Genomic DNA, 25,031 nt, shown 5'->3' with positions numbered 1-25,031 from the left:
GCTTTGGGCCCCTTTGGCTGATCAGTGCGGCGTCCAGGTGATCAGATACGGATGGCCTATCCCGTCCGTCCACTGTATCTGCTATTGCCGTTTTGCCTTATTCACACAAACCAGAGCTGCAATACCAGTTGTGCCCTGTGGATAAGTGAGGCGCTGTTTCCTGGAAGGAATAAAAGCAGATGATTCTGTAACCAAATTCGAGGGATCTTTTCTCCCGACCCCAATGAAGTGAAAGAATGAGAAGAAGTGTCCATCACTGAGGTCACCGCCTGGATATTGCAAACAATGACTTCAGCGTAAAGTGCGGGCAGCGATCCAGAGAGCGAATTTCTCCTGAGCAGGCCGATGGTAAAAATAGCAGCTGAGGAGAGCGCGGCATCTGTACTAAGTCAAACAGTAAAAATGCATTCCACATGGATGGAGACATCAGCCAGGACTCGGGGTGTGGGCTCTAGAGCAAGCGCCCCCTTGAGACACCCCAGAGGACGCTCACGGTGGGACTACAAGTCCCAGTAATCTCACCCCGGTTATGCGTGTCCTACTGGACAATGACTTGGCCGCTAAGCGTGCACGTTCAACCTGAAATAGAAACAGCAGCACTGAGTATTTCAGCAGAGAAGGTAGCAGTGCAGTCTGTTCTTATAGGGAATGCGTCACCAAAAAAATGACGTCAATTGTAAACCAAGTTTTTACGTTAGACTTAATTCTATATCCTACAATTTTAACTCTGGCCACTAAGCCTAATTATTAGAATTACACTTTACCTATTCTGATATTTGTCGCACCTGGCGTCTTAAGGTGCCCAGAATGGGGCGCGGCCGTCAGCTAGTTGGATTTTTTGTTTATACCAGTGTCGGTCTTGACAACAAGGCCTAGACTACTTCACAAATCGGCCCTATTGTCTCCATGATAACACTGTACCGAAATGCCGTCCTCAGGCTTTGGGCCTGTAAATCTGGTAGGCCTCAGATGAATATTAAGAGCCGCACGCCGCGCTTTCTAATAAGTTAATCTGCTTTATTAATGGCTCGGGGGTCACCGTATCACAAAATAAAGTGCGTTCGCTCACACCAGGGCGCAGTTAATGGGGTTCTCAAGGTTGGATCGGAAGCGGTCGAGGAACATGGAGGCCAGTTGGTCGTCGACCAGGCGGCCGTCGCTGGACAATGTAACATTCAGAAGCTCCTTCTTGGAGATCTCCGGGTTTCCCTCTTCGTCTTCAGCTATGGCGATCTCAGTCCGGGAGCGGCCGACCGCCAGAATACAGGACTGCGGGGGGTTAATGACAGCGCTGAACCCCGTGATGCCAAACATGCCCAGGTTAGAGATGCTGCGCGCCCCAATAGTGTTGGGGGGGAAAAAACAAAAAAAAACATCATTAACATGGAGACACAAAATCTATCCATCAAGTTCACAGTCAGTCGCGGTTCGTACGTTGTCGTGGTCCTAAACTTTTGATGCTTCTTGAGCTTTTAAAGGAGCCAGAACCAATATCTGGAGACATTTACCTGAACGACCCCCCCTGGTATTCTTCTGGTAACAGTTTTCCATTTCTTGCCTTTTGGGCCAAAGTCTAAGACAAAAAACACAACGTATGGGTTAGAAATTTCAATAAAAATTTAAAGGGGTTCTCTATAAATTTAATATTGATGGACAGATTGGGGGGAATTTGATCACCGATCATCTGCCTAAAGGGTCTGTGCCAATGTTGCAGCTCAGTCTCATTCACTTGGATGGGACTGAGAATCACTGGATCCCAAACAATGGGGGCACCAACTGGATGAGCGTCTCATCTCCAAGACCTACATTCAGCTTGAAAACCGGGATCCCCAGTCTTGTGATTACAGTGAGTAGAAAGGTGCCCGCGCATGCGCGACTCTCTCCATTGACTTCTATGGGAGATCCAATCGTGCTTGCTAAAAGTGAATGGAGAGAGCCGCGCATGTGCGGCTCTCTCCATTGACTTCTATGGGAGACCCAATCGTGCTTGCTAAAAGTGAATGGAGAGAGCCGCGCATGTGCGTCTCTCTCCATTGACTTCTATGGGAGACCCAATCGTGCTTGCTAAAAGTGAATGGAGAGAGCTGCGCATGTGCGTCTCTCTCCATTGACTTCTATGGGAGACCCAATCGTGCTTGCTAAAAGTGAATGAAGAGAGCTGTGCATGTGCGGCTCTCTCCATTGACTTCTATGGGAGACCCAATCGTGCTTGCTAAAAGTGAATGAAGAGAGCCACCTGTCCTCGCTCAGCACAGTTGAGACAGGGGTTAGACATCCCCGTTCTTCAGATAGGAATACCCTTATACACGTTATATAAATTTTTTATGGGGTCTCTTTGACTTTTGGTCACTGCAGGGGATTTGGAGCTCTGTATCAGCGCATGAACACAACAAATCCAGGTGAGCAAGTGTACATTCACCCGGCCCCTGCCCGGCCTTACACATCTGTCGCGGTGACGCACCAGTAATCAGCGAGGTGACATCTGTGTCACTATTTATAGAGCCCAAAATGTCTCGACTCTGCAAATGTCTCATCCTGACAATGTATAAAACGCGGGGGGTTTGGCAGCTGTTGGCGCCAGTCGCAGACTAAGCTCTGTTGCTCTGGGACTCGGTCAAGCTGCTACATCTGTTAAACATGGTGCTACGGCTGCCGCTAACATGGCAGCGTGAAGTGTGGAGTGCTAACAGCTCCCCCGCCGCCGAGGTCCACACCTCCGAGCACCAGATACATGAGCTCACATTACACGGTAGCATTCCTTAAAGGTACTGTTCTGTAATGTTTAGGTAGAGTGTACCCTTAAGGGGGGACAATGTCAGTATGTGAATTCCATGAATCTACTTGCGGCCCCGCAAATCAATGCAAAACCTACCTTGAGTTCAGGACTTGAGAAAGCTTAGATTGAACATTTAAAAGATTGGTTACTAGGGAGCCCAATTATAACTACAGCACATGGCGTGAACAAAAAGGAGCAGCCTGCACCCCCTGCACCATCCATTGCTGAGAATGTTCTGCCATTCTGCCAGGAGTAACTGTACAATAGCAAACAACTGTTCTGCCATTCTGCCAGGAGTAACTGTACAATAGCAAACAACAAAATATTATATTGCCAGGTCGAACCCTCCCGATCAGCAGCCATTCTGACTTAGCAGCTCACACTGGAATAGAGGGGACTCCTGAGTGGGGACACCCCCTTTAATAGCGATGTGCCCTAATAGGGCAATATGGGCAGAGGCGGGCTACATACCCACTTAAGTTGAGGTTAGAGGGGCTACAAATAGGTACTCCCTGGCCTGAAGGTGGCGCTGCCTTGGCTCCTGTGTCCGCGTCACCTCCAGTGACTGTTAGTATTAGGCCCCGCCCTCTGTATCCAAATGGGTTACATTTCGGAGAGGGATATTTAGTCAGTCACTGTGACTACATAAGGTCGGCCTTACAGACTTAAACCAAACCTATACAGGCCCTTTAAGAATGTTATACAGGATTAGAAAACCATAGCTGCTGCAATTCAAAAACAGCGCCACCCTTGCTCACAGGTTCTATGCGGTATTGCAGCTCCGTTTGATTTATTTTAAAGCAGCTGAGCTGCAATACCAGATGCGACCTATGAATGATAGTGGCGCTGTATCGGGAATATCATATCACTTTGCCATTTATGAACAAAAATCTTTTGTACAGCGCGGAGATGAATTATTATATTATATAATATAATTAGTGATAATAATGATTAATGCAAATCATCTCCATATATAACACAAGACTCCACCCTCGCTTTATATATCATTATATCTATATATAGTGAGGACACATAATAATAGAGGTCATCATATAACTAGGATCCCAGATCTGACCCCACCATACGCACGCATTAATACGCCCCTAGAGGAGCTGGATCTCTAGCTTATCCCAACCTTCCTGGTTCACGAATAGAATGCTAGACTACAGTGTAGACTGACACTTAGGGAAAGAAATTGGAACCTACCAACAATACAGATTTACAAGGTGGAAAGTTGAGTGACCTCATGTCCTTACAAAGGCCAAATAGGGCAACAGAGGCAAGCGCCCCTCAGGCCCCATCTTCGTGGCTTTTATTAACCCCAGTCTGATAATGTTACGTGACGGGCACATTCCTTGGCCGTACACAGGTCCCCATTGATCTGGTTTTACAGGGAATTCCTCGCATCCCTCCCATAGTAACACATGGTATCATCCGATCAGGATTCTCCTAATACAGAGGTGTATTCATCTCCTGCTCCTGGCTGCGCAGCAGAAGTGGACGCTTATTGAATTTATCACCCAAGACGTTCCCGGCCCGGACAATGGAGCATTTATTTTACTTGGTTCTTGGAGCGGAAACTTGAGAAATCACATGAGGGCCGAGACCATTTTTCTTCTCTCATACTTGACTTTTACGACATATTATACGGGACTGAACCATCTCTAAAGATCCACGTCGTCGACGCAGATCTGCATGTAATTGATGGTACGACCCAAAAGATGTGAACTTTGGTGGGGGTGCATGGAATGGTGCATTAGTCGTACAGATATAAAGATGGAGCGGAGCTCGGGGGGCGCTGAGATTTATGCAAACGTCAGATTTTATTGTTTTAGGTCGTATTGCTGCCGGTTTTACTAGGCATATCCATTTGTGGTTGATGACGTTGGTTGGGGCCCCCGATTTGGGGGGACTCAGGATATGGGCAGACCCCTTCTGGTAGGACAGGCCATAGTATGGGGAATCCACTGATCAATGGGTTTATAGAGGTCTTACAATTTGATAGGCTATAACCCTGGCTTGGGTTAACCCTGGTATGTTCAATGAATGGGACTCTCCATCTTGGCACCAAGTGGTCACAGTTCTTGGTAGGTGTCCATAACCCTTCCGGAAGGTCAGACCATAACATTGCTGAGAGTCCACGATATGAGACCCTTCAGTGATGGAATATGGGCCCATTAATCTTAGTGAGTGGCCATGATGACCACATCCGGTAGAGGGCAGGTCCGATCTTTAGTTACTATCCCCTGGATCATAATCGATGGCACTGGGAGCCAAGGAGTGTTGTGGTCTCATCTTCTGATTGACTCCGATCTTGACCTCGGCCTTGTTCTTGGCTATCGTTCCTGCCCTTGGATTGCAGTCGGCTCTGTTCCTGACAACACCACCACCTTGTCCACGGACCTTCTCTTGTTGGTGGCGACCCTTGGCTTAGCTCCCAACTACCGATCCGTTCTGTGGATGCAACCTGGGAATACCATCGGTAAAGTTCAAACCGTCTTGAGATTAAGGATGTAGACGGAGGAGAGTCCTTAAGCTCCGCACCCCCAAGTATAGTCAATAAGGCCAACCACTGGTATGTCAGTGTAGAAGTTGGGACCCCTACCCTCTGATACTGAGTGAGAGGCCATGGGTCCTGGTTAATGACCACCACACCAGAAAAAAAAATGGAAACACCCTTAAAAGTTCTCTCTCCGATCATGAAGACCAGAGTGGATGGAAATACTGTTCACCCTCAGTGGATGGTTCGGGACCCTCATGGAGGAAGGTCAACTGACCCTACAACAGGTCCCTAGTTTATATTTTTAGGACATTCACTTAATTCTACTTGTTCACCTTTGACTGGCCAATCCAGGACAGGCCCTCTGTGTCCTCTGCGGCGGGTGGTCCGGAAGGTTCCCAATGACCGTGCTAAGAGGTCAGAACATAAGGTCACTGCACCATGTGAAGGGTTTTCATGCTAGGAATGACTGGAATCTCCCTGTACACTGAGGCTTTAGATATCTGCAATGTAGACAATGTGTCACGGGCGTCAGGCTTGGCGTCCCTCGATGCATCATCTGGATACTTGTCAAGTGCAGGCGCTCTAGTATTAGGAGCTTTATGGCGCTCTTCATCAGGTGCAGGAGACCTGGACTGTAGGAATCGCTGCAGATTTTCTATCAAAATTCCAACAAATTTGCAACCAAACCTGCACCAACAATTGCACATTTTGGGTTTGCTGCGGCATTGCCTGCTGTTGTGTCTAAATTTGCAGCAAAATTTTTGTGAACCATTACATCAAAACAACCATTAGATCTGGTAAATACGCCTGCCACCCAGCTTTCCCGGATTACGGAATAACCGACCTGTGGTGACGTTCCACAAAATAATCTTGGCTTAAAGGAAAAGCACAAAATAGCTGCAACTGAAATGAATGGGAAGGAGCGAGTGAGTGTGCGCCCTGGGTGAGTGTGCGGGCGGAGCGGCACATGCTGTTTGAACGTGTCCCAGCATGGCAGCTATTGAGGCAGCAACGGGGCGGACGCCCATTTGGAGAGGTACAGATTGTAGCCTTTGAAAATGGACAAAAATACAGTCATGAGGCCTGGGCGCAGCCGGCTCCAGGTGAAGGCGCGGCTCTTACACAAGCCGATTGTCAGCTCGCCGGGTTTTATTACCATCATTTATTATGTAGATCTGAGAAAGGGCATCACATGGCGGCAAAGAGCAGAGGTACACAGGACGGAGGGAGGCGGATATATATATATATACTGTGTGTGTGTTATATACCGCTGCTGCTGAACCCGCACATCATACACAGCACTCAAGAATACCCAGGAGACACAACACATTTTTAGTAGCAAAAACATTTACTCTGCTGTGGCCGCTCACACAGTATAATGCTGCCCCACGGGCCCTCACACAGTATAATGCTGCCCCACGGGCCCTCACACAGTATAATACTGCCCTATGGGCCCTCACACAGTATAATGCTGCCCCACGGGCCCTCACACAGTATAATGCTGCCCTATGGGCCCTCACACAGTATAATGCTGCCCCACGGGCTCCCTAAAGCCCCCATTTAGTATAATGCTCCCTACAGGCCTCCATACAGTATAATGCTCCCCAGTGACTACCTCATATAGTATTATTCTATGCCCAATACCCCCCAGTATATTGCTCTTCCCAGTGGGCCCACATATAGTATACGGCTCTTTAGTGCCCCCTACTTTAAATGACACCATTTGCAAATTCTTAGCAGCACTAGCGACCAGCTCGGTTGCCATCTGACACTTCTTCCCCAAACCAGTATAAATCGTGCGGATTACCAGACTTCAAAATCTAACATTCCTCCCTATGGCCAAACTGGACGCCAGTGCAGACCTACTGACTCTCTTAGCTGAGGGTTTGCTTCAATTGTATCCAGTCTGCACAATCCTCCGAGTTAAACAACCTGCACTCCAGACTGATACATTGTAGCAAATTATTAGGATATAAGAGTCTTGTGCTGCTGATGTCTTTATCACACGGATTGTCAAGACAGGATACAACTGTAGCGAACCCCCAGCTGTGAGAAGTAATAGAGTTCTGTAGGTTTTATGGTCTGTAACTATAAAGGAGTTTTCCCCAACTGAAGCAGTTACAGATATCTATAGGATACTCCCCACCTATAGGGAGGTCAGTATGGAGGTGACCCATTTGCCATTGCAATTTGTCCACCTGTTGCACTGGCTTTGTTGGTTGGTGGCGCTCTATCAGTCGCTCCTGCGGACCTCAGTGGGCGAGGGAGGTTGGTGACCGCAGGACCAGGCGTTGTCCGGTGCTACATCCCATCTCCTCAAGCCACGACACCAGGAGGGGAGAGGTGACAGTGATGACATAGTAGACACTTATGGGTGCGGTGAGAGGGTTGGGCAGGGGGAGATGCAGTGACATCATGGAGGGGGCTCACAGCTAATATAATGTATGGTGGGAAGGGAGGGGGGCAGACAAAATATTCCAAAAAGGAACTTGTCCTACAGGCCTGCCAGGGAGGAGGTCATCATATTATAGAGGTCACCAAACTCTTCTAAGAGAAGACACCAGAGTGACCACCTGATATATAATGTATGTACACAGTGACTGTACCAGCAGAATAGTGAGCGCAGCTCTGGAGTATAATACAGGATAAGTAATGTAATGTATGTACACAGTGACTGTACCAGCAGAATAGTGAGCGCAGCTCTGGAGTATAATACAGGATAAGTAATGTAATGTATGTACACAGTGACTGCACCAGCAGAATAGTGAGCGCAGCTCTGGAGTATAATACAGGATAAGTAATGTAATGTATGTACACAGTGACTGCACCAGCAGAATAGTGAGCGCAGCTCAGGAGTATAATACAGGATAAGTAATGTAATGTATGTACACAGTGACTGCACCAGCAGAATAGTGAGTGCAGCTCAGGAGTATAATACAGGATAAGTAATGTAATGTATGTACACAGTGACTGTACCAGCAGAATAGTGAGCGCAGCTCAGGAGTATAATACAGGATAAGTAATGTAATGTATGTACACAGTGACTGTACCAGCAGAATAGTGAGCGCAGCTCTGGAGTATAATACAGGATAAGTAATGTAATGTATGTACACAGTGACTGTACCAGCAGAATAGTGAGCGCAGCTCTGGAGTATAATACAGGATAAGTAATGTAATGTATGTACACAGTGACTGTACCAGCAGAATAGTGAGCGCAGCTCTGGAGTATAATACAGGATAAGTAATGTAATGTATGTACACAGTGACTGCACCAGCAGAATAGTGAGCGCAGCTCTGGAGTATAATACAGGATAAGTAATGTAATGTATGTACACAGTGACTGCACCAGCAGAATAGTGAGCGCAGCTCTGGAGTATAATACAGGATAAGTAATGTAATGTATGTACACAGTGACTGTACCAGCAGAATAGTGAGCGCAGCTCTGGAGTATAATACAGGATAAGTAATGTAATGTATGTACACAGTGACTGCACCAGCAGAAAAGTGAGCGCAGCTCTGGAGTATAATACAGGATAAGTAATGTAATGTATGTACACAGTGACTGCACCAGCAGAATAGTGAGCGCAGCTCTGGAGTATAATACAGGATAAGTAATGTAATGTATGTACACAGTGACTGTAACAGCAGAATAGTGAGCGCAGCTCTGGAGTATAATACAGGATAAGTAATGTAATGTATGTACACAGTGACTGTACCAGCAGAATAGTGAGCGCAGCTCTGGAGTATAATACAGGATAAGTAATGTAATGTATGTACACAGTGACTGTACCAGCAGAATAGTGAGCGCAGCTCTGGAGTATAATACAGGATAAGTAATGTAATGTATGTACACAGTGACTGTACCAGCAGAATAGTGAGCGCAGCTCTGGAGTATAATACAGGATAAGTAATGTAATGTATGTACACAGTGACTGCACCAGCAGAATAGTGAGCGCAGCTCTGGAGTATAATACAGGATAAGTAATGTAATGTATGTACACAGTGACTGTACCAGCAGAATAGTGAGCGCAGCTCTGGAGTATAATACAGGATAAGTAATGTAATGTATGTACACAGTGACTGTACCGGCAGAATAGTGAGCGCAGCTCTGGAGTATAATACAGGATAAGTAATGTAATGTATGTACACAGTGACTGTACCAGCAGAATAGTGAGCGCAGCTCTGGAGTATAATACAGGATGCAACTCAGGATCAGTACAGAATAAGTAATGTAATGTATGTACCAGTATAGTGCCCAGTTGTGATCTGTAATTGTATATATATTTTTAATCCCCTTTTTCAGACCTGAAAAGCAGATAATTGGGTAAATACTGGAATAACGCCTGCTGGTATTTGTAGTTCCACAGCATAAAACCTCTATCCTTCCTGAAATCTAGATTTTGAATTAGTCCAGAATAGCGTCATTGTGGTTTACTAAAAATAATGTAGGAAGTGATGACCTCAGAGGGTGTGCGATAATGTGCAGGGCCGTTCCCGAGATGATACATAGACCAAACACTGGTCTGTGAGTCCCTACGAAATCCCTTCCACTTCCGTGGTCTCAGAGGTCAGGAATTTATCAGATTACACATTACAATGCAGCCAGCATCAGTACAATGATGGGATATCACTAGGACATGAATGGGGTGGCGGGGCTCTGGGAAATCACTGTGGCCCCTTGGTCACAGGGACGGCTACTGACTATCATGGGTCCAGATACAAGGCCTGAACACAAAATCTCAGATTTGCATTTAAGACACTGCTGCGGTCAATAACCGTCGGCACTCCGGCTGTTGGGAAACTACAACTCCCAGCATGCTGTTACTGGAAGTGAATGGAGCCTGCTGGGGGTTGTAGTTTCACAAGCGGCGCTGACGGTGACCGACCTCAGGCCTAGTCAGAAACCTCTGGCCATCCCTGCTCCCATCCGCCTCACTACGATATCACTATAGGAGGGGGGTAATTTATATTATTTCCTTACAGAGACCCCCATCAGACAGCCGGACCCCCCCCTCCTGCGCCATCTTACCTTTGCCGTACCGGCGATTTCTTGAATTCCCTTGTTGCTGGCTTGCTTTATTATAGGAGTGATTAGGCCTCGGTCTGTTGCCACTGCGATAGAGATGTCTATGGACTCCAACTGGCTGGGGCCTTCACCGTTCCAAGTGACGTTCACCTCAGGCATTTGCTGGGGATGGGAGGAAAGACGTCATTTACATGGAGTCCGTGAAGAGTCGCAGCTACTAGACTGTGTTAGGTCCTGTTCACGTTCCGTTAATGGTGATGTATAGGCTGCGAGAAGCTCCTGACAGGTACGTCAAACAGAGGCCTGTGATGGATGGTCTGCTGCCGCATCCATTATTCAATCTTTAGGCCTCTGTAGGGCAAATGGAAACACTAAGCATGTACGCCAAGAGCTTTCCCGCCGCCGGAGCAGACCAAAAACGTAATGTAAACACAGGCCTAGTGACAAATACTGGAGTCAGCTTAAAGGGCATGTTCATGTTCACATTAGTTGTGCTTACTATTGGTCAAATCGGACTAAACTAAAAAGAACTTTGCCCAAAGCCTTGGGCCTTATCCTTATCGCTGACCACTGTATGTCCCAGTACGAGGACACTTTGTGATATGCTTTTTTTTAACAAATAGGGAGTGCCAAGCCAACAATCCATTTTAAGATGACCTTTGAACTCCTCCACCTCTTTACATCCTTCAATAGGCGGCACTCTACTGATTCCCACGCAGTTGGAATTTTTTCTCTAGCCCGCACCGTTCCCGAGCAATCAACGCTTTTATTTTCAGTGTAGTGGGCGGTCCTAGCCTGAAGCAGGTAGTCTGGGAACCGCCCACCCAACAGTAGAGAGCACACTTGTGCTGTGAATAACATAACTGATTTTTCAGCAACAGTAGGGGCTAGAGAAAAAATTCCAAGTGCCCCAGAATCAGTGGAACGTGCCCTATTGAAGGGTACGGAGTTGGAGGAGGTGAGAGCTCTACTTTAAGTGACAACCTACAGGCTTTGGCGGTTAGCAGACATCTGAATGTTGGATTAGTCAAGGAAAAACTGGATTTTTTCCAGTCTGAGCTAAATTTACAAAGATAAGCATTGCCTGAAGGATTTTGGCATCCGCTTATCACTCCTAACACACACATAGTCTAACACTGGTTCAGCTGGTGGTTATAGGTCTTGTCACACCGTTCAGGGACTGGATTTCTTGACACGTCAGTAATTATCTCTGAGGCATGAGGTACACTAAACCTCACACCTCAGTCCTACATAATTCACGAAACAAACCGGATGCAACAGAAAACCTATAAAACGTGTTTTATAACAGCAAGGTCTGTACTATAGAGCGCAGCGCTGGCGACTTCCTCTCCGATACAATCCGCAGCATATGGACAAATCCCTGTCCGCAGCGTCTGTGATACAGGAACAGCAGAGGGGTATAGTGCGGCCGGCACGGAGCGAGCGAACAAAAGAGCAAGTCAACTGGAACTCCCCAAAGATTAAGTTTTAGAAATGAAAATAATGGCAGAAGGAATCCATTTGTTTCCTCCAGACTGTCAAATGCCTCATGTTGGTAAAATGAATTTTCCTACCCAGTACACACGGGCAGAGGAGCCGCGCTGTCCTGGCACTCATTAGCCGGCTGCTAGCGGAGGGGCGGTGGGGGCCGAGAGCTGCTGCTGCGAGGAAACGCACTACATGTGCTCAATATCCGCCGCTACCCGGAGGGAGCGGCCACCTGTGCGTCTACTACAACTCCCACAATCCGCCGTTATAAAGATGGTTCCGCTCCACGGGTCATAAAAGGGGCAAATCAGAAACAGGTGAAGCTGCTGAGGCCACGGTGCGCGGCTGGGCGGCTAAATACAACCGTGTCTAAGTATATACGTATAGACAGTAATGATACACACACGTATACATAGTGCGGGAGATTTATCAGGCCTTGTATGTCGGCTTTCTGAGTTTATGCAAATTTTTGTGCAACTTTTTTCACCACTTTCCTGGAAGGGGAGCCTGGTGTGGGGGCGACTACTAACCCCGCCAGATTTAGGATCATTTACACCAGTTTGCAAAGCGTGCATAGATTTCGTGTGCTGCTCATGCACAGGCCGTTTCATTTAATGAATAGGAGCCAGGGAAGCCTGGGCCGCAACCTACGATGTGCCCACATATGTGACTACAGCGTCAGTGGCAATCACAACCGCCCCCACCATCGGTTAATAAGTCACTTGAAGACCCCGCCTGAAGCGCGGATGTATTATTTCGCCTCCATACAGCTGCGGCCGCTTAGGGCCTTGGCCTTAGGTGGGGTTCACACGCTGCGGACACCTCAGGGCTCACAAGGTTGCAAAATGTGAGCACAGTTCAAGTTTGTACCGGGTGTCGTGATCGCCAGATCAATCCATCCCTCCATAGTGGTCGCAGATCGCAGCGTCGTACCGATATACCGTGCTGTATCAGGAAGCGGTAATTGCGGGTGACAGGTGCACTGTATATCAAGCAGATGTCCATGTGATCATCAGGGAGGCTGCAAGGTGCCTGATGTAATACACTGCAACACATCATTAGATCTCCATCCATGCTCTGCCCTGGTCACCCGCCCTGCACACACTCCGCGCACGCTGCAAACTTCCCTCTCTCCTCTAGCATGTAGTGCACCGCCCAGTAATATGTGCAACATGCTACATGGGAATCAGTGCAACACATCCGTATGGAATGCAAATTTTGTTGCAGATTTTGCTGCAAAATTCATTTGGAAACCTAAAAGTCCTTTAACCTAGAATTAAAGGGAAATTCCAGGTTTATACACTCACCGGCCACTTTATTAGGTACACCATGCTAGTAACAGGTTGGACCCTCTTTTGCCTTCAGAACTGCCTCAATTCTTCGTGGCATAGATACAACAAGGTGCTGGAAGCATTCCTCAGAGATTTTGGTCCATATTGACATGATGGCATCACACAGTTGCCGCAGATTTGTCGGCTGCACATCCATGATGCGAATCTCCCGTTCCACCACATCCCAAAGATGCTCCTCTATTGGATTGAGATCTGGTGACTGTGGAGGCCATTGGAGTACAGTGAACTCATTGTCATGTTCAAGAAACCAGTCTGAGATGATTCCAGCTTTATGACATGGCATTGCATTATCCTGCTGAAAGTAGCCATCAGATGTTGGGTACATTGTGGTCATAAAGGGATGGACATGCTCAGCAACAATACTCAGGTAGGCTTTGGCGTTGCAACGATGCTCAATTGGTACCAAGGGGCCCAAAGAGTGCCAAGAAAATATCCCCCACACCATGACACCACCACCACCAGCCTGAACCGTTACCGATACAAGGCAGGATGGATCCATGCTTTCATGTTGTTGACGCCAAATTCTGACCCTACCATCCGAATGTCGCAGCAGAAATCGAGACTCATCAGACCAGGCAACGTTTTTCCAATCTTCAATTGTCCAATTTCGATGAGCTTGTGCAAATTGTAGCCTCAGTTTCCTGTTCTTAGCTGAAAGGAGTGGCCCCCGGTGTGGTCTTCTGCTGCTGTAGCCCATCTGTAGCCTCAAAGTTCTACGTACTGTGCGGCGTTCAGAGATGCTCTTCTGGCTACCTTGGTTGTAACGGGTGGCTATTTGAGTCACTGTTGCCTTTCTATCAGCTCGAACCAGTCTGGCCATTCTCCTCTGACCTCTGGCATCAACAATGCATTTCCGCCCACAGAACTGCCGCTCACTGGATGTTTTTTCTTTTTCGGACCATTCTCTGTAAACCCTAGAGATGGTTGTGCGTGAAAATCCCAGTAGATCAGCAGTTTCTGAAATACTCAGACCAGCCCTTCTGGCACCAACAACCATGCCACGTTCAAAGGCACTCAAATCACCTTTCTTCCCCATACTGATGCTCGGTTTGAACTGCAGGAGATTGTCTTGACCATGTCTACATGCCTAAATGCACTGAGTTGCGGCCATGTGATTGGCTGATTAGAAATTAAGTGTTAACGAGCAGTTGGACAGGTGTACCTAATAAAGTGGCCGGTGAGTGTATATTGACAACCTCTCCTTAGGATAAGTCATCAATATGTGATCGGAGGGGTCTAACGCTGATCAGCTGGTTGAAGAGACCATAGTGTTCAGGAAATTACTAAGCACAGCGCCGTACATGGTTTAGTGGCTGTGCTTGGTATTACAGCTCAGCCCCCTTCACTTAAAAAGGATGGAGCTGCTGCTATACCATGTGACATCATCAGCACAGGGAAGAGAACAGGGCGCTATTCAGCGGGAGTCCCGGGTGGTCCCCTACTGATCTCAAACTGAATCCTAGAAAACACCTTTAGGGGGGGGGGGGGGGGGGGTTTCCCTCTATAGATACTCAGCCTCTAGCCACAGGATAGATGATAAGTGTCTGATCTGTGGGGGTCCAACTAATCAGGAGAATGGTAACCCCCAATTTCCATTGGAATAGAGAGTTGGTGCGCAGAACAAACTTACTTTCAGAGTGACGGCCGTGGCTTTGATGATGAAATCGTTCACAGAGACCTTGATATTATCTGAATTGGGGAAAAAGAAAGACAATGTGTTAGTGATGTCATCAGTGAGGTCATACGCAGACTGGCACACCTCGCCCATAAAGTCACCCATGTATTAGGCATTAGTCATGCCACAGCCTTTATTGGCCCCTGGTTTGAAGCGTCTCATGTATACGTGGCCGCCATTATGGAAGCTGGTCCTATGTTAAAGGGGTTGTGGAGAGTTTCTAAAATAGCGCCACCCTTGTTCACAGGTGCCCGTGCCCTTCATTGGAGCTGAGCTGTGATATCGGGAACAACTTATCGACAGGGGGTGGCGCTCTTCATAGGTGGGGGGGGGGGGGAAGCAGGCGTGAACAGTTCCTTTAATATCATCCTTCAGTCATAGATGAATAAAAAAAACCTCCACAATTACTTCCGGTGCATTGCAGTTTATGAAAAGAATGCAATGGATGCAGTAAAGACTGACACTCACACACAGAATATACCCACACCCTCACCCTGATGTAATACCAGACTCCCCCTCCCACCCTGACCACAATGTCTGCCATGTCTGGTCTGGTGATACACGAGAGAGTGAACAATCCCTTTAAACTTCTATAAAAAGACGGTATGTCTTCGAGACTGCGCTAATTTTAGTATCCTGCTTCGATTTCCATTAGGAGGCAGATTCGGGAAGGAATTTGGTGCAGATTTTGAGGCGGAATACGCGTCGGAACCCAAACGAAAATTCCCTCCCAATACTGATGAGTAATCTTGTGTCCCTGCCCCGGAGACGACAGTCCGTTACGTAAGAAGCGAAAGGCGGCGGTGGCGGCGTCCTCCAGCGGCGGAGGGGTTAATCCTGTAATCTCTAATCTCTACAGAAGAGAACATTGCTTGGTCCGGTTACACAATACTGATTTAATAATCTCCTGTCCTCTCTCCCGCTCTGCTGTGCACATCCTGCCCCTGCCCGTGCCCCCTGCCCAGGAAGCGCGGCTGCCAGCCCCCGGCGGGTGGGAAGCCCTCTTTATTTAGGAGCTGTCACCCCCCCGAGCCAGTGACCTGTTCAGAAACACTGATAAATGACTGCGGGGGCCCCGGGGAGCCCGGAGAAGGTTTGTAGGCGCTGCCAGCGGGGTCTACTCAGTCACCAGGAACAAAATCGCCTCCTTTAACCCCTTCAGGACCAATAGTGCTTTTGTTTGCGTGTTTGTTTTTGCCCGTTCGTTCTGTTTTTTTGTGTAACATTGATTATAAAAAATTGATTTGATTAAATTTTTTTTAATTTTTTTTTTAATTTTTGCCTTGTGACCCCCCCCCAAGGGAAAACAACTTTAAGGCCACACGTAGCGAAACACAGGAAAAACAAGTCTATGGAGAAACAACATCAATTTTTCAAAAACTCATCTCTTTTTTTTGAAAATGCAGAATTTTTTTCCCCACAATATGCCAATAAGAAGAAATTAAATTTCAGGCACTTTTTCAGGACTCCTATGTGTTCCAGCCTCGTCCCTATGACATCATGTTCATCGGTCACATGATACCACAGCGAAGTGAATAGGGTCAAGCTGCAATACCAAACATAGCCACTATCTATGTACGGCGCTGCGCTTGGAAGTCAGTGAAGAGATCGTGGTGATCATCTGAATGCTGTTTAACCAGCTGATCTGCGGGGGTCCTGAGTGGGTCACAAGCAATGTAGGAAATTGTGCTGAATGGAGACCACAGTGTGAACACACCCATAGGCTAAGGGCCAGCAGTGGACATCCCTGCCCATGGCAAAGCAGTCAGATGCAATTCCCAAGCACCTGGCCCCGACTACATTGCAAAGGCAGAGTGTTCGAAACCAGCAGCAAAAGACACATTTGCTGCGGGTTTATTTCTATAGTGCCGTGATGGCGAACCTATGGCAAAGGTGTCTCTCTTTGGGCACCCATCCATGGAACAGATTATACTGTGTGGGGGCCACCGTGGAGCAAATTGTAATGTGTGGGGGTCACTGTGGAGCTGATTATACTGTGTGGGGGCCACTGTGGAGCTGATTATACTGTGTGGGGGCCACTGTGGAGCTGATTATACTATATGGGGGTCACTGTGGAGCTGATTATACTGTGTGGGGGCCACTGTGGAGCTGATTATACTATATGGGGGTCACCGTGGAGCTGATTATACTATATGGGGGTCACTGTGGAGCTGATTGTACTGTGTGGGGGTCACTGTGCAGCAGATTATACTGTGTGGGGGCCACTGTGGAGCAGATTATACTGTGTGGGGCTCACTGTGGAGCAGATTGGACTGTGTGGAGGTCACTGTGGAGCAGATTATACTGTGTGGAGGTCACAGTGGAGCAGATTATACTGTGTGGAGGTCACAGTGGAGCTGATTGTACTGTGTGGGGGTCACTGTGGAGCAGATTATACAGTGTGGGGCCACTGTGCAGCAGATTATACTGTGTGGGGGTCACTGTGCAGCAGATTGTGCTGTGTGGGGGTCACTGTGAAGCAGATTGTACTGTGTAGGGGTCACGGTGGAGCAGAAAGCTCTATAAAGCCCCATTCATATGACCATACTTTGCAGGTCTGTAATTGTGTGCAATTGTGGATCCGCACATTATTAAGGTTAAATTGCCGTGTTGTCACTTTGTGATAAATTAGTGGGTTTTGGGTTGCAGTTTGGGCACTCTGTCTCTAAAAAATTCGCCATCACTGCTATAGTGTGTGCCCTAACTTGATAAATGTGTCGCACTATGTTAGGTCTAGTGCAGCACCTGAGGGGGCAGAGCACAGCACAAGTTAGGACCCCAAACCCCTTGGGCCCTGCACCATGCATAACACAGTATATGACTTTCCCCCGGAGCCTCCCTTTAATTTTGCGCTCCTGTAATCCGAGGGGGAACGTCACTGGCTCTAATCTGATGCCTCACCTTTGGGGAATGTGTTTTGCCCACACTGCGGAGGAATGTTGCGGGGTGACGGAATAGGATTTCCCTGCAGTTTCCGCGGTTTCGTCTCTTATTACACCTCCCAGCTCCATGGAGTCTGGGAACATTGGCTGCGTCCCATGCTCGGTGACCAAATACGTTGCGTATCTAGGAAAATAGCCGCACTTAAAGCTTCCATTAGCAGCGAGGTCGAGCCCCGAGCCGAACACACGGATTACACAGGCACATTAAACAGACCGATTTCTATTAATCTGATGGATTACAATCTATATGGACAAATCTGAATTAATATTAACCCATTCTGCACTGCCGATGCATTAAAGGGGAAGGATCCCAATCTCAGTTGCTAAACAAGTGTGTATTTTCCCTTGGTATTAGATTTCTCTGACCTTAAAGGGGAAGTCCAGCCAAAAATTCCCTTTACCTAGGCATGTTACAGACCACATGGGAATGTACATCACCTACAAAATGTCTTGTTGGACTCTGACAATGAATACAAGGTATTGTATGTATATTGTAAGGTACAAGTCTTCCTGGTTGTGACTGTTTTTGATGCAGAGCAGTGGGGTGGGGGAGATCTTCTGCAGTAACAGGTTGCCTTACAGACAGAGACAAGTCCGATTTTGAGTTTGTAAGAAAGAAGAGGCCAAAATGGCTAACAGGACTACAGAGAAGAATTCCAGTTTGACGCGAGACCGGATATACCTGTTGGTTTACCATGTGGTATCTTCCTCTGCTATGTTACACATACCGTACAATAGAGCTGCAGCCCAGTCATGGTCACCCTGTCTACAAGCCTTCTAAAATTATTTTATCTTTACCATGGGCTATTGTCTTTCGCTACGTTACATATACAGTGCAGCTCCAGCCATGTCATGGTCACAATGTCGACAATTCTACACCCATGAGCTTATTCTTACCATGGGCAGCCTTCCGCTATGAGGTTACACATACAGCAGAGCTGCAACTCGGTCACGGTCACTGTGATTACTGTATTTTCCCCTGCCGGAAATGGTCACATGATCTATAATCCTGCACCTCATCCTTACCATGGGCTATCAACACCTTATGACTAGAGATGAGCGAACACTATTCTAAACGGCCGTTTCGAATAGCAATGGAAGCAGCTGGCACGCAGACTTTGCCGGCGGTCGGCCGCTTAACCTTCTGTGTGCTGGCTGCATCCATTCATTTCTATGGGTGCGTACTATTCAAAATGGCAGTTTCGAATAGTGTTCGCTCATCTCTATTTATGGCATTACACATACAGTGGAGCTGCAACCTAGTTACGGTCACGGTCTTTGCTGTATGTCCCCCTGCCATGTTACACATACGGTGCAGTTGCAGTCCAGTCATGGCCACACGATCTACAATGCCGCACCTTATCCTTACCAAACGCTATCAACACCCTATGACATTACACATACAGTGAAGCTGCAACCCGGTCATGGTCACACAGTCTACAAGACTGTACCATCGGGTTTATGTTACTAAGGGGACTGTTTGCCTTTAAAAAAAAAAAACAACAGTCCATGTAAACCCCATTGGTTATGTGTAGAAATCACTCTTTAAAATCAATTGCGTCACATGTCTATAGGTTGGACCTACATGACACATTTGGGGTACTTGTTTGGGGCACTTGTTTGGGGCACTTGGCGCTCAAAACTTGTATCATTGCAGCAGCCACATACAGCTTGACACATATAGGACTCCCCTCCCTTCAAGGCGATGGCTTCAGAGCCCGCTCACTGACCTTTGGCCAGCTCCTTCCTCAGTTTGAGGACCGCTCCAAGGTCGCAGTCCGTGGTGGCGTAGGCGTGAGGGATGGTGGATTTAGATTCTGTTAACCTCTTGGCGATAACCTTTCGGATGTTACTGGTTGGTATTTCAGTAAATGTCCCCTGGAAGCAAATACAAGGGCATTAATGATAATATATTCACAAGCGGCAAAAACTTCAGTGTAACAGACGCCATACTCTGTATGCAAGCGATACCTCCAGCAAAACTACATTTAAAGGGACGGTGAAAGCTGGGGATAGGAAAGGAGAAAGTTGTGATCATTGGTCTGCTGTGCTGAGGAGAACCACAAGCTGTAACAGCAAGAAAATGCGCCATCGTGCAACTTTGACAATTTTTTTTTTGTTTTTACGCTTTCTTTTTAACTTCTGCATTGCCTAGACCTAATGGGCATTGGATGTGTCGTAACACTAAAAGCCAGTAGGTCAATGGTCACCCCATTTTTAGTTAGACTTCCACCAATAAGCATTTTACAGCACGTCATAAAGCAATACAGCGTGAAAGCCTATTTTGGAATAAGCATGCTGCAAAATTAGGCATCAAATATTGATTTTATAATAAATTTTGACTCCTTACCGGCGCCAGGGGCTTTCCAGGGATGGACATTGGAGGTTCTGATGGACGCTGGATGCCCAGTGCTGGAGGTGCAGGCTTTTGGGGGGTTACTGGGGCAATTGGTTGTACAGCAGGTGTTGGCGGCACCACTCTGGCCACTGTGTCTCCCTTCTGTGATACAACTCGTAGAGCATCCCTATAAGAGACAACACAACTCAATAAATATAATAGAATTAGACAGATCGGACATAAGAATGCTAATTAAAGGGGTAGTCTCATCCCCTTAAAGGGAGTCTGTCGCCAGAACCAAGAATATCAACCCAGCCCGTAGATAGATAGGTTAGGGTCACCTGAATCAAATGGTGTTTTCCCCGTGTGAATCTGAGTCTCTGTTACTGAGATATCACTGTTTTTGTCCATATGCAAATGAGCTATTTGGAACAATGGCGGCGTCCTTGTAGATCCAAAGATGGCGATATCTCGACAACAGAGGCAACGATTCACACAGGGAAAACGCTGTTCGATTCAGGTGACCCTAACCTATCTATCTGCAGGGTTGGGTTGGTATATTTGGTTCTGTTGACACACTCCCTTTAACAGGGGTTGCTAACCAATGCAACTTAAAATCCATCATGTCTACTTTCTAGGATCCCGATTATGAACATGGTGCAGTCTGATCCCCCTGTGTGAAGTGACTGCAGCATTCGGTTTGTGCTGGACCTCTTCACTGAATACAAAGCACAGTGCCTACCTTGTATAGTGGTTGTGCTTGGTATTGCAACTCAGCCCTATTCGTTTGACTGGGACTGAGCTGCAAACAGGCCAACGGATGAATATCTATTTAAGCAATACCGATTTGAGCAGCTGATCTGTAGGGGTCCCAGGTGCCAGACCCCCGTCAATCAGATATTAATGACCTATCCTAAGGATGGACGGGGTGGGAGACGCTGAATGTTACAGTCTTATTCACACCCAAATTCCTAAATAGTAAATCTGTCCAACTTTTTAATGATACAGCCCCCCACCTTAATGACCATACCCCTAGCTGGCAGCGCCATACCAGGTCACATGATCAAGACCACCTCCCATTCACTGACAGCAACCATAGATCTTGAAAACGGAACAGATTTGATCTGAGAGAGAATGTTATAAATTTTCGTGATACAATGTGTAAATCTTGTTTGCTGAATCGGTAATACGATGAGCATGTATATTTGACACGTTTGGCGCCTCGCCCGGCCGCACATCTGGGTCGTTCGCCCTTTGTACCTTTTCACTCTTCCGTCTCTGTATGTAAATCTGCAGCATTATTTACAGATCCTCGTCCTGCGCTTCGCTTCTCGGATGTGGAACGTGAAAAAGACGATTAATTTGTCAGAAAGCGAAGGGAACGAGTCTGAGATTTGGTACAAACACACTGCCATCTGCAGGCGATAGGGGGAAGTGCATGTGACTTACAATAAGGAGGAATCGATGGACGACTTGTTTACGATGTGTATAGATCACCAAGCCGATCGAACCGCTAGATCTACTGGAACCGACATGTCCGGCGGCAGGCACCGGGTCAGGGGAGAGCTCAAATCCTATTTACTTGAAGGCATTGGCGGCGTCCCTAAGATCGGGCCATCAGGGCATGAAAGGGAATGTGACCGAGCTGCAATACCAGACACAGCCTGAGGACAGAAGTGGCGCTAGGTCTCGAAGCAGCCATTTTTATTGAACGGATAGTCTTTTCTTTTTGGAAATATAGAACTGGAAGGCTGTATATGTGCACACATCACAGTCAGCCCTTTGGCAGAAGATATCGCCAGCCAAATGTTGTTAACCCCTTTCTACAGTATAGTGAACACTTTTGCCCTGTTCTAATCATACATGAAGGTATCAGCCATACAGCGTCACCTACTGGCAGCGCCATCCAGCACTACAACCCAGCACCGCCAACCAGTAGTGCCATATAGTACCGCCAACCAGTAGTGCCATATAGTACCGCCAACCAGTAGTGTCATATGGTACCGCCAACCAGTAGTGCCATATGGTACCGCCAACCAGTAGTGCCATATAGTACCGCCAACCAGTAGTGCCATATAGTACCGCCAACCAGTAGTGCCATATAGTACTGCCAACCAGTAGTGCCATATAGTACCGCCAACCAGTAGTGCCATATAGTACCGCCAACCAGTAGTGCCATATAGTACCGCCAACCAGTAGTGCCATATAGTACCGCCAACCAGTAGTGCCATATAGTACCACTAACCAGTAGTGCCATATAGTACCGCCAACCAGTAGTGCCATATAGTACCGCCAACCAGCAGCACTTTGTAGCACCGCCGACCAGCAGCTCCATAGAGCGCCACCAACCAGTGTGATCTAGTATCACCAAAACAAAGCACCATCCAGCACCCAAAAGACCAACCATATAACCCGCCATACTGTACATATAATGCCGCATCTACATTGTCAGGCTAGGCAGTATTCTGATAGTAGACAACTGTCCACCCATCGCTCACCGCCTCGCTGTGCCTACTGTTAGACTCCTGTATTATTAATGTATACCGCCATGTTCTGCGTCCCTATAATTACACAGTTTCTCACTCCTCGCCGCTGGTTCAGCCCCAGTGTCACTTTAATGATGTCACGTGCGGGATGACTCCCCTGGGCAGGTGCTCAGGAGCATGCGAGTATCCCGTCCCCTCACCCACCAAAGCCTCCAGGTCTTACAAAGAGCAAAGAGCAGGGTCAGAACCTGCCAGCAATGCAGGCGTACGGGGTAAGGGGGCTGCTCAGAGTCGTAGATACTACACTGGGGAGGGTGTCAGCATCGCGGCAGGAAATTTGTCCATTATATACTAAATAGTACTACAGAATACACATATAAACTTATATACAATCATTTTTAGCGTTAGATGTAGGTACAACATGTGATCTCCCCATTGTTCGGTCTCCACAATGAAAGATAAAATGAAACAAGGGGATGGCAGCAGTCAGACTTGTCAATAAGGTACAACCCCTTTAAGGGGACCTTCCACCAACTCTTTGCATCCTTTAATAGTCGCTGTTCTACTGATTCCAGCACAGTTGGAATTTTTTCTCTAGCCCCCACCATTCCTGAGCAATCATTTCTATTAGTTTGAGTTAGGCTCTCTACTGTTAGGTGGGCGGTCCCAGACTACCTGCCCTAGCTCAGGACCGCCCACTGCACAGTAGAAAGTCAAACTAGGATATTGGGTGCTGAAATTAACAAATGATTGCTCAGGAATGCTGAGGGCTAGAAAAAAAATTACAACTGCGCTGGAATCAGTGTAGGGAAGCCTACTGAATGATTTGATAAAGAGCTGGAATTGGAGGTGGGGATGGGTCCCCTTTAAGGAACAAATTTCTGTTTATTCTTCTGTTTAAGGGGTTCTCCTCTTTGAATAATCTCGACTTGTTAGAAGGATCACATGTGTAATAATTTGTAATAGAACCTACGGCGCCACCACAGGAGAAATGAAGCATTACACAGTGTCCAATGGGTTATTTGTCTAATGCAGGATGGGTCAGGTCTTTGTCACCATTCACCCATATGGCCAAGAGATTAGGATCCTGAACACAGGACCCCCTGCCCCTCTTTTAAACCAGAATTTTCTATTAGGGTATACGACTATGGGATTTCTAAACTGGACACCCCCTTTAAATGTCATGTCAATGGTCAGTTTATTCCGGTTGCCGTTTTTAGTAGGTGTGCTCACCCATTCCCCATAGAGATAAGCAGCCCCCCTCCCTTCGCAAGCTAAAAGTAAATAAGAAAAAGACCCCAGAATCACAGAAGTAGGAGAAAAAAAAATAAAAAAAAATTACCGGATTCTATAAATACATTTCCAGGCTCATCAGCCATTCATCTGGAAGTAACGTCAGACCCCCGAGGCTCTCAATTTAGAAAGCTTTTTACTCTGCGAGAACCTCGCACCCATCTGCAAAGCAAATGCTGCAGGATTTATGTATGATTTGTGTATGCGCCGCGTTAACCCCTTCACAGACAGAAACGGGCCCACGTGCCGATCCCCGGCAAAGGAGGTCTGGGAAGGAAAGGGTTACGCGGGGTGGTCGTATAGAATGAAAAGCGACAGCTACAAGAACGCGGAGGTGATGACTAATGCGAGGACTGCTGCAGACGCTAAAAATAAGAGCGCGTCGCAAAAAAACGATTTTCTGTTTCGAGGGATCAAACAAGCTCATTTCCGACAAGGCGAGAGATATATAAAAAAAAAAAAAAAAAAAAAAAAAAAAGGGGGGAATAATGGAAGGAACCTGCTGCGGTCACAAAGGCTCCGGTATCCAATTAATGTGTTGGTGCGATGCTATGGAAACCGGAACGTATTAGTTGACTTGTATTTTGCTCTGTACTTGGTCGGGGGAGGGGCTTAGGAACTATGTCAATTAATAGGACTCGCAGTAATTACCCAAGAACGAGGCGTCCAGGGCTAACAAGACTGGAAATCAATACCCTCTCAGGTCTTACATATTGGCTGGAACCTTGGAGAGGGGTATTAATGTAAAATCTATAGGACGGTATTTTATCCAGTAAGGAAAGAACTCCCAAGATAAATATTAAAGAGTACAAGACTCCCCTCCCCCCCCCTTCCAAGGTGGGTAACATGCTAAACATTGGAGACAGGTGGCGCCGTCCATATCATAGATCATATAGATTGATATGAGACCATATTTGGTGTCATTGATAATATATAGAGCAGACACTAAGCGGGGGTGTGGCCCACATTAGATTCTTTTGATAAAACATAAAATAGACACTAAGCGGGGGTGTTGCCTGTAGTAGACTTGAATGATAATATATAGTGCAAACACTAAGCGGGGGTGTTGCCTATAGTAGACTTGAATGATAATATATAGTGCAGACACTAAGCGGGGTTGTTGCCCACAGTAGACTTCATTGACAATACACA

At 47.1% G+C, this 25,031-nt stretch overlaps 1 protein-coding gene across 1 annotated transcript in view; it reads right to left on the bottom strand.

The window, feature by feature from the left end:
* Window positions 1-996: 996 nt before the first annotated feature.
* Window positions 997-25,031, bottom strand: part of PDHX (pyruvate dehydrogenase complex component X) — a 46,002-nt gene continuing 21,967 nt past the window's right edge. Inside the window, exons 6-11 of the mRNA XM_075281060.1 lie at window positions 20,113-20,287; window positions 19,493-19,640; window positions 14,776-14,834; window positions 10,309-10,467; window positions 1,509-1,573; window positions 997-1,330 (exon numbers count right to left, since the gene is read on the bottom strand). Coding sequence (XP_075137161.1) covers window positions 1,066-1,330; window positions 1,509-1,573; window positions 10,309-10,467; window positions 14,776-14,834; window positions 19,493-19,640; window positions 20,113-20,287 — 871 coding nt within the window. The 3' untranslated portion in view covers window positions 997-1,065. The remainder of the gene's footprint in view (window positions 1,331-1,508; window positions 1,574-10,308; window positions 10,468-14,775; window positions 14,835-19,492; window positions 19,641-20,112; window positions 20,288-25,031) is intronic.

Source organism: Leptodactylus fuscus, chromosome 7, assembly GCF_031893055.1.
Source record: "Leptodactylus fuscus isolate aLepFus1 chromosome 7, aLepFus1.hap2, whole genome shotgun sequence".
Taxonomy (NCBI): domain Eukaryota; kingdom Metazoa; phylum Chordata; class Amphibia; order Anura; family Leptodactylidae; genus Leptodactylus; species Leptodactylus fuscus.
This window is presented reverse-complemented; position numbering and strand designations above follow the sequence as displayed.